The 10,513-nt window shown below is 39.4% G+C and overlaps 1 protein-coding gene across 1 annotated transcript; it reads right to left on the bottom strand.

Moving 5' to 3' along the window:
• Positions 1-8,155: 8,155 nt before the first annotated feature.
• Positions 8,156-9,827, bottom strand: LOC147881081 (calcium uniporter protein 2, mitochondrial-like). Its single transcript, XM_087370115.1, has 2 exons — positions 9,338-9,827; positions 8,156-9,249 (listed from the first exon to the last, which is right to left on the bottom strand). The coding sequence occupies exons 1-2, from the start codon at positions 9,773-9,775 to the stop codon at positions 8,818-8,820; spliced, it is 870 nt and encodes a 289-aa protein (XP_087226241.1). The 5' UTR covers positions 9,776-9,827; the 3' UTR covers positions 8,156-8,817.
• Between the last annotated feature and the right edge of the window lie 686 nt (positions 9,828-10,513).

Raw genomic sequence — 10,513 nt, 5'->3', positions numbered from 1 at the left:
TACCTTTGTAGAAAGAATGGTACATGATCCATTTTTTAGCCCAAAGATGCTTTGTAAAAGCCATTCAAAGTAATCCCTTGCTTTTGGGAAAGGAGGCATAATTTCGGCTCCTTGAACTTCGATGAAATATTATAAATACTCTAGATGAGGAAGCGTAAGCCACTCATCGGGGGGAGATTGTACCCAGTTAGTTGTCGTTGTCTACAATTTTGCCTTGGTTAATTCTATTTCTCTCAAGTGGTGCTCTAGTGAGCATTTGAAATTCTCTTTTCGGTTTCAGTGGTATCAGAGCTATGGTCACACTCTAGATTTGTTGAGGACATGATGAACAAAGCTCCCTTTTGTGAAGAATCAGAGCTATTCTAAAGAGAGAGAGAGAAGTCTTGGAAAATGGTCAAGGAAAAAATTCAGCCTCATTAGTATCCACTTCTTGGACCTTGCATAAAACATCTCTAGAGTCTACCCTTTGCCTTAGTGCTTCAAGTTACAAGCGTTTAATTAGTCTTTGGCTCTACCTCGCCGTACTGCAAACAATCTGCCCACAACCCTGTTTCAAATGCCCATTCATTATAAACTCTGCCTCGCCCTATCTGCAAGTCCATGGACTCTATGCACCTATGGGGTGCTCCGCCCATTGGCCCCTCTGTCACAGCAGCCTCAAAATCCATGTGACCTCTCTCCCTACTTTGAAGTTTTCCCATGTGCTTCTATTCTATTCTATATGGAGACTAATACCATACCAACCATGTGGTAAGTATGGGGAGGTTTGGGGATGCATTCTAAAGCTTTGAGGGTGGAGGAGCAAGTTTCAGTGAGGAGGGAGGTAGGTTCGGGGAGAGAGAGGAAGCTTGAATCACCACGTGGTAGACTACGAGAGCGAAGATGGAAGAAGCAGAGCTTTGACATGCCATTGTACATAAATCCTAAAAAGAGTAGTTTTTTTCAAGATCAGATAGAGTATTTGGGTTGCATAGTATCAGCCGGTGGGATTTGAGTAGACCCAAAGAAGATTGAATGTATAGTCACATGGCTTAACCCTGAGATATACATTAATTAAAGGTCATTCTTGGGATTATGTAGCTTTTATAGGAAGTTTGTCAATAATTTTGCATTCATTACTTATTCATTGCACATCCATTGACAAAACTTCTTAGAAAACCTAAGCATTTTTTATGGACCGACCGTCAAGATAAATCTTTTGTAGCTTTGAAAGAAGCCCTCACAAAAGCTTCTGTGTTACAATGACCATATTTTTCTAGATCATTCTTTGTATTGTTGTAAGTGCTGCTAGTAGATATGGAATTGAAGCCATCCTCATGCAAGATGAAAATCCTATAGCATATGAGAGCCACAAATTGAAACCAGTGGACTGTAATCATAGCACATATGATAAATAATTAATGGCTATTGTGCATGCCCTATGAATGTGGAAACATTATTTGATGGGAGCTGAATTTCTCATCAAAACAAATCAACAAAATATCAAGCATTTGTTGACCCAACCACTAATATCCGTAGGCACATCAAATAGGCATCATTTATACAAAGTTTTCAGCCCATGATTCAATATTAGCCTGGTAAAGAGAATGTCTTAGCAAAAATCCAAGTATTAATAACATTACTGCTGTGGAAATTTAGCCTTTCAAAGGTATGAAGAACTCTTATCAAGGGGATCCAGAATTTTCTGATATGGGGAACAAATTAGAGAATAATAATTGGAATCCTATATCAAAATATTCTTGCAATGATGGATACCTCTTTTATCAAAAGAAGTTATGCATCACTCGACCCTTTATATAAATTGTAATGGAAGAAATACACCATGTTACCACTGTATATGGGACATAAGGGAGTGAGACTGCCACTTTACAAGTGATAGAGCAAGAGAATTTCATTGGCCTACTATAAGAAAATATGTGGCAAAGTTTGTTGCCAAATGCATCACTTGTCAAAAGGGAAGATTTATAAACAAAAGACTCATGGATTGCTAAAGACATTGCCTATTCCTACGCAATCTTGGGAACAAATATCCATGGATTTCATAACAAGTTTTTCTACTATAGCAAATCAAAATGATATGATATGGAGTAGTAAGCAAGCCTATTTTATCCCATGCAAGAAGACTTTAATTGCCCAGCAAGCTGCACTTATATTTATCATAAGCAAACATTTGTTCATCATGGCTTGCCAAAAATTATAGTGTCTGATCGAGATTCAAATTTTGCAATAATTTTTGGATTGCATTATTTCATAATCTAGGCACTAAGTTAGATTTCTCCTCATCTTTTCATCCAAAATCCAATGGAAAAATTGAAGTCAGAAATAGTACTATTTTGGATATGTTAAAAAGCTTATGTGGAAAGTCAAGCAAAGACTTGGGACAAGTATATCCATCTCTTATAGTTTGCCTAGAATAATACACCTCATTCAGCAAAATTGGAAGAGCAACCTTTGAAATAATATATGGGAAGGTTCTACCTATACCTATTACTAGATTGACCCATGGAGTTGAAGCAGCTGATGCATTTACTAATACTTATCAGAATATTCTCAAAGACGTTAAAGAAGCCATTGCTACTGCTCAAGAGAAGTACACTAGACAAGCTTGGAATAAGAAACATAAACGTTCAAGGAAGGTGATTATGTTCTTTTGCAAATTGAGAAAAGAAGATTAAAAGTGTTGAGAATTGGCCAATCATCAAAATGTCTCCATGTTTCTATGGACCATTTAAAGTGATTCAAAAAAGGAATGATCTTGCATATAGACTTGAATTACTTGATCATTGGAAAGATGAACTCCCCTATTATCTCCTACCCACCCTTCATCAACAACTTTCAAGAGGGGTGTACCTAGAAAAGAGGAGACAAGGAATATATTAATAATGATCCTATTTTAAAATAACATCATGCATAGGAACTATGTAGCTAGACCAAATGTATGTACCTAGACACATCTCACAAGAAGTATGTATCTAGACAAGAGGAGATAAGGATATAATAATTCTCATATTTTTAACATCATTCGATCTATTAGATATAATGTTGCATCCATATCTTCTCCATGCCTTCCTAATAGGCTAAATTACAAATTTGATTCTTTCCTTCTATTCATAAAATCATGCTTGTGTACATCTTCTTGTGCAATTCAATCCAATCCTTGCTAATCCCACCTCTGCAATTACCTTGATCAATTTTTCCTATTGTGTATATAAGACAATGAAAGAGAAATCACATTTCATAGTTGTCTTACCAATCTCAAACTCCGCTATTGCAATCTCTCCCTTTTTGCTAGCTTGCAAAAGAGAACATCCCAAGCAAAGTCAGATTCTATGATGTACATGACACACATGGTTCTAAGTCCTCTTGGCCATATCAATATGGTGAGAAGAATCAATGGTACTACCCTCTAGATATCAACTATATCTCCTCACCATCATCATGACTTGAGGAATACCAATAGACAAAGGAAAGTCATCAACAAATTGAACTACATACTCGCATAACATCTCATCTACATCCTCTTACATGAATAATGTCTAGCCTCTTCTTGCAAACATAGTGCCACCAAGCTAGATTGTCTATTCTCACAATAGCATCCTCGAAGGTTCCTTGAAAGAACCTCAAGTCTTCGTTGCTTAACTCCACCTTCTAAACACATTATAGGACCCCTCATGATTCACAAATTATAACATATTCCCTTTACCCATACTCCTTATAGATTCATTTACCCTCTTTCCATTCCCCTGTGATCCCCTCTGGAATTGATCCCCTTTACATTGCAATGGTTTTTTAGCTAGAAACCAAAAGTCATTCTTCAATACCTACAACTCATCTCTCCCTTTAACTTTCAATGTCCCCTTAATTTGCAATGGTTTCTCAGCTAGAATTAAGAAGGCATTCTTTAATTCCTCCATCTCATCTCTTTGCTTCCCACCCCCATGTTCATGTTCACTTTGAAGTTCCTTCTACTCTTTCTTACAAAAACAGCAAGAGTCTTAAAAAAGTCCAAACAACACCTCCTATGACCACACACCTATGACCACACAGGCCCACTTGGAAGATGCAAATCAAGATGGTCCAGCATCTCCTAGGGTCCCATCTCATAAGATCCATGCCCTTCTAAGGCTCAAGCATCAATTTAAGTATAAGAAGGAGTTTCCCAATAAGGAAAAAACATGTACCAACAAATTGCAATCAATCCCTTGAGAGCGTGCCATCCAACACAACCCTAACTCTGCATAGCTAGATACTTTCCCCAAAAGAAGAAGAAGTGGACTTCCCCTTTCCCTAGCCTTATCAATTAGAAACATGGGAACATTATAGAAAAACATGTGCTTCTCACTAACCAAGTATGGCCCTTAGGCCCTTCTTCTCTACAGCACTCACATGCAAAGTACTACAAGTACTTACCTTGTCAAACCTTAGAGATCTCATTCTAACCCAAGCAAGACATTCATGCACAATCTCACTCCACCCATTGCAAGCTTGCCTCCAACCTATAACTTCAAGAAAGATTAGGTTTTGAGGAATAGATAAGCCCCAAATACTTGTAGGAATCTAATTCCCAATGGAGATGTTTTGCCATTGTTGCGGCAAACCCCTTTGTATGTGTGTTTTGTAATTTTGTATGAGTGAAAAAAAAGGAAAAGAAAAAAAGACAAAGATAGGATGTACGATAATGACACTAATTGAAGCTCCTAGTTCAATGAACTATAGCAAACAAAAAACAAACTATTTAGCATACATGAACGGCTATGGGTAATCACAAGCATGTAATTACAAGCATTCACGTTTGTGTGCATAAACTATTGCACCTCTTTCAATGTACTAGTAATCGCTAAAACAATGGACAATAATTGTCCACAAGATAGCTTTGCTCATGACTTGGCGATAGGAGATCTCTAATCCATGTGGGACTCTTCTGTTGGTGAGATACTTTTTGTCCATTCCAAATAAATATTGAAGGAAGGAGCAAGACACAAGAATATGTCATGGACCCGTCATGGATATATTTTAACGACGATCTATTGTCCATTAAAATATGGACTAACAACCCACATCTCCTCATTGTATGTAAACCGTATTGCTCAATAGACAAATCATTGCTATTTTTAATACACCCACAGCTCGCACTTGATACACCTTTCATTTCACTCCCTTGTCCAACTACTCATGAATGTGCAACAATTTTAATAAAAAGTATGGCAAGCACACATTTCTCCATGTTGGGTGCAAAGTTGTAACTCTATCATGCCTTTTTCTATGCTAGCACTTATATCATCTTGTTTCTTACCTATCATGGCAAAAAATGTTTAAAGGCACAAGATATCATGGCTCCTATTGGTCCCTTCTTTTTCATAGTGTTTCTATGAATGGTGGCTATCATCTCTTTCCACTTTGACAACCATTGTGAACCTTTTCCACTCCATTGATAGGTAAAATAATCCATTCAAAATTAACTAGTAAATCACATTTACTTATAAAATCCCCTGATGACTAACGAACGATAAAATGCATACATGATATCTTGCACTTTGCACAAAATTCAATAGGCAACCCATTAGGACTTGGAGTTATGTTTAGGGCTATGCCCCCCTTCCTATATATGTGTGAGTGTGGTGTGGGTGAGCTTGGGTTGAGTGAGTGTGGGGAAAAATGAAAAAGAAGAAAGACATAGATAGGATGTTTTAATTGACATTAATTGGAGCCCTGTGTGTGCGAGATGGTTTGGGTGATTTTCGATGCATGAATGTAGGAGAAAAAGAAGAATAACAAAAGATATAGATAAGATGTATAATAATGATAGTAATTGGAGGTTCATTTTTACGAAATACAACAAACAAAATTAAACCATAAGTCACACAAGATTTTGCTGACAACAAATAAATTAGTTTTGGCCACACATCATATGGGAAAATAATTTTATTTCCAACTATAGAATTTTGAATGAGATCCTTTCATAAAAATTTGGAGCATCATAGAAATAGGAACTTGAAATGATTTGACTAGAGTTTGACTACAGATCACAAGGTCTGAGTACAAGAGACAAATTTAATCATGGCACATATAGTTGATCAGTAGTGATAGTTTGAAAATTTTTAAAGCAACATCATCAAAGGCAATTATGGTAAAAATTACAACAATGTATGTTGCCTTTGAGAAATCACCGTTGGCTTTGCTTTCACCATTATTTGCGAGATTCATCGGTGTGAGCCATGAATCTTGCACACCATGAGAAGATTAGGGGGGGAAACAAGGGGAAATTAGGGGGGACAGGGGGGGGAAAGGAGGAAAAACCAAGGGAAGAATAGGCGGGAGATGAAAAATAAGGGGAAATTTTGAAGGGAAAAAAAAGGGGAAAACAAGAAAAAAACCAATGGAAAATTAGGGAGCAAAAAGAGGTAAATTAGGGTGTATTAGGAGAGAAAGAAAAAGAAAAAAGGGAAGCCGAGGGGGGTAAATTAGAGAAAAGTAGGGGAAATGAATGAATGGGAAAAAGTAGGAGGATAGTAAGGAAAATTATTGACCAAATAGGAAAAAATATTCGAAAAAATAGGAAATTTTATAGGGGATATAAGAAAAATATTAGAAAAAATAGGAAAAAAGGAGGGGTATAAGGGTAAATTGGGGAAAATAGGGAAATTTAGGGAGGAAAGATAAGGGAAATAAGGGTTAAGGGCAAGGGCCAGGTAATATCATGAGGTGGCAACTCTAAAGATTGTATGGTAGCCTTGTGCATTTGAGCTAGGATCATCTTCTCTTGAGTCCATATACTCCCTTCTTGTGCATTAAGTAGGTGCTAGCTTGAATGGACGTGAGGCCAATGGCAATTGCATTGAGAAGGATTGCAAAAATATATTTGAGTGTTTTCAAATTTCTAGCATTATCACATGGGCATGGTGCAAGGTTATGTTTGGACTATGATGAGCCATTAATTTGGATTCAAATCTAGAGAAAGAAAGATTTATGCTAGAAACTGATTTTAGAAGAGAACTATAGCCATACATATGAAAGTATGGAAATCAATGGAAACCCACACTCTCTTGATATTCTATCGAGCGCACTCATGGTATTTGTTAAGACCTTTTTTTGAAGTCTCCCTACTTAAATGCCCCCTCTCCTATTCTATTCTACCTATTCCCCCCTACACTCTCAAATTATTTTTCTTTCAACCCTTGAACCATTTTGACATATTGTTTGCAACCCTCTCTCAAACCCTAAACTATCTCTAAAATTAGTACTCCATTAGAATGCTTCTTAGCCCTAACTTCACATACGAGGCTTGCCTTGAGCTTTCCTCTCACTCTTGCTCTCCCTTGTCCTTATCCCAAACTCATGTCCCCTGTCCTTATCCCAAACTCAAACTTTGATTGGTATACCGCAAATCCCATGAACCCTATATCCTTTGGAGTGTGAGCCTCTCTCAAACTTGTCAATGAGCATTCTTTCACACACACTTTGCCTACCCTCTCAATATAATACAACTCAAGTCCTTCTACTACATAGCAACCAATTGCGTTGTAGACAACTAACAATTTGAAATGGACATAGATGAGACAAAAAATGACAACAAACCATTTCAGGATGGGAAAACATGCCAATGAAGTTCCTCATTATTTTTAAGCAAGATTACATCGATCACATTCATTGTTGTTGCAGACAACTAAAACTTTGAAATGTACATAGATGAGACAAAAAATGACAACAAACCATTTCAGGATGGGAAAGCATGCCAATGAAGTTCCTCATTATTTTTAAGCAAGATTACATAATCACATTCATTGTTTACAGCTTTTATTTTAAAATCTCCTTAGTTGAAATCCTCTTTGAATGTATACCGTTAGATGGGAGGCAACAAAAATCTGTCAACATGAACTTTGAATATTTCTCCTCTTGCGTTGAAGAGGATATTCAATTAAAGAGGCCAAGCTCTTATGCCTTTAAGCGATTGTCAACTTAGACCCGTCCCTTGCTTTAATTTCAAAAAGAAGCACGAAAAGTCAGTTCATATATTTTCACAACGTCATTGCGATCTTCAATCCCACCAAAAGTCAACATAAACCATTCCACCTGAAAACTTGATAGCTTTTTTAGATCTAAGACATGGAATTGAGAGGAGAAGAAATTGATTCCAGTCGAGGAAAATACTTCACAAGAGATCTTCATTCTTCAGGATTTGTATTTACAATTGCAAGGTTTGCTGTGAGTGAGATGCTTCGAGAGGTAACGGATCGAAGATGGCTTCATCCTTCAAGGTTTTCTTTGTTGTTGCGGCCATGGCGTCCTATGATTCTAGAGCCTAAGCAAGAAACCGTTAATGTAATATGGATGCCACTAAATGGAAAGGCGTCCTTTGCCCTATTGCAGACCTACATACAGCTTTGAAAGGGCTATTCAAAACGTTACGTCAAAAGCGAATAGTATATCTTAATCCTTCAGATGCAATTGTTATATGCGCTCGTTTAATCAGAGGCGAAACGAAGATCTATCTGCAAATTTGTGCTATGAGTAAGAACGCCTCGACAGATGCCCATCGAAGAGGGTCCTTCAAGCTTTTCCTTGTCGTTCTGGCGGGATCCCTTTGATTGTAGAGCAGAACAGTTAATACCATAGAATCAAAAAATAGTTATGAATTCCAGCACCTACTAAATGGAAGGCGTCCTTTGCCATATTTCAGACCGACATCCAGCTTTGAAACATCAACCATGGAAAGGGCGTTTTAAAGGTATAAAGATTCTAAAGATGATCCATGGCAGTTCAGCTCCAGCTACTATTGTCAAAAGCGCAAAGTTTTATGCATCTGTTATATGTGCTCGTTTAATCCGAGGCGATCCGAGATGGATAATACTCTAACTGCAATTCTTTAAACCTCTCCAAGTTGAAGTTCCTCTTCTTCATTAGCTTCCTTTGCCTCGAAGAGAAGATGGCATGCCTCACATCTATGTACGATGGATCCCTTTTAGTGAAAATGAAGAACAAAAATCCTGCTATGAGACCACTGGAGGTCACGAAGAACGTAATGGGCTCCATCACATCCCACGATAGATCCCAAAATGTGAGTCGAAAGAATACAAGAGACTGTATGGTTAAGCCACCTAGAGCTGTCCAGAGCATGGCGTGCACTTGCTTCTGGGCAGATCTGTCTATCTCCTCTTTCTCCTTTTGCAAACGCAATAATTCTTGTCGCCTTGAATCATTGCTTTCCTCAGATAGAGAGAATGGTATGGCTTTGGCAAGTGCCTGCGCTACCTGTTTTTACAAGGAAAATACGAGTGAGGAGAGGTGTGGATTGGATACTTTGTAAACAGAGACGTAGAGCGGAGGACTTGTTTCTCACCTTCTCTGGATGAAGAAAGACTGTGTCGCGGAAGAGGAGGATAAGTCCCGACTCATCCAGCGTTTTAGCAATCTGTTCTGCTTCAGCGGGCGAAGAAGCCACACCCAGCTGTCTGCAAGCCTCGACGAGCTTGCCGAAGCGCATGCGCTCCGGGCCGTCCCTGAGCAACTGCGACTTCAACTCGTGGAGCTGCACGAGAGAGAGCAACCGCCGAGTCTCGTGACGAGAAAGAGGAGGGGGGGTGACGTGGGCTGCTGCAGGGGAAGGAGAGGGGAAGGAAGAAGAAGCGGATGAGGAGCGATAGGGGGAGGGAGGAGATGGGCAGGGCTGGTGAGGGATGAGACGTACTGTGAGGGAGGATATGGATGGGGATGGGGCTTGGCGATGGGAGTGGAGGAGGGGGAGGAGGCAGGAGCTGAAGGTGCGAGGGTGGCGCATTGTGAGCAAGGGAGGGGATGCAGGAGAGCTGCAGGAGAGGCTATGGAGAAGGGCAAGCTATGGCGATGGCGATGGCGACGAGGAACACGAAGAAGACGAAGAAGAAGAAGAAAAAGTTGGCGAAGAAGACGAAGTATTAAACCGCGTTGAACGTGACACTTGTAGACACGGAAAGTCTTCATAAATATATCACCCCACGGGAATGCCACGGAAAGGTGGAGCCTTTATCAATTTCTATGCTCCACTCGCGGAAGAAATGGACCCTCGTGAAGATTATGACGCTGGATGAAGCATAGGCCAGAAGGCCACATATCTCATGGAACATAAGAGGTGCGTGTGCTCTCTGGAAACAGCAAGTGTTCAGGAGAATACTCAGCCCTCATAAGCCGACGGTGTTGGCCTTACAGGAAATCAAGACAGGAGATAGAAATCTTGACGGAATATGCATTCGAGGTTACAAGTGCATTAGCAACTGCCCCCAGGCAGGAAGGGGGGGACTGCCCTCATTATCAGTGAACAACTCTCGGTGGTGACTGTCGAAAATGCTCCAGGGGGTGAATACATAGCTGTGGAGCTATCTTTCCAGGAAGCTAAGTTTATGGCCATTTCGTTCTATGCCCCAAACTGCTCTACTGAGAGAGCAGCCTTATGGGGAAGGCTAAGAACTTTGGTCTATGCTCAATACGGTCTATAAAGCAATAGCCAAACTTCTGGCTAATAGAATCAAATTCTTGTTGT

The sequence above is a fragment of the Dipteris shenzhenensis genome, chromosome 31, assembly GCF_047967505.1.
Source record: "Dipteris shenzhenensis isolate YYH24624 ecotype China chromosome 31, Dip_SZ_1.0, whole genome shotgun sequence".
NCBI lineage: Eukaryota > Viridiplantae > Streptophyta > Polypodiopsida > Gleicheniales > Dipteridaceae > Dipteris > Dipteris shenzhenensis.
The sequence above is the reverse complement of the archived record's forward strand: the minus strand, read 5'-3'. Positions and strand labels throughout refer to the sequence as shown.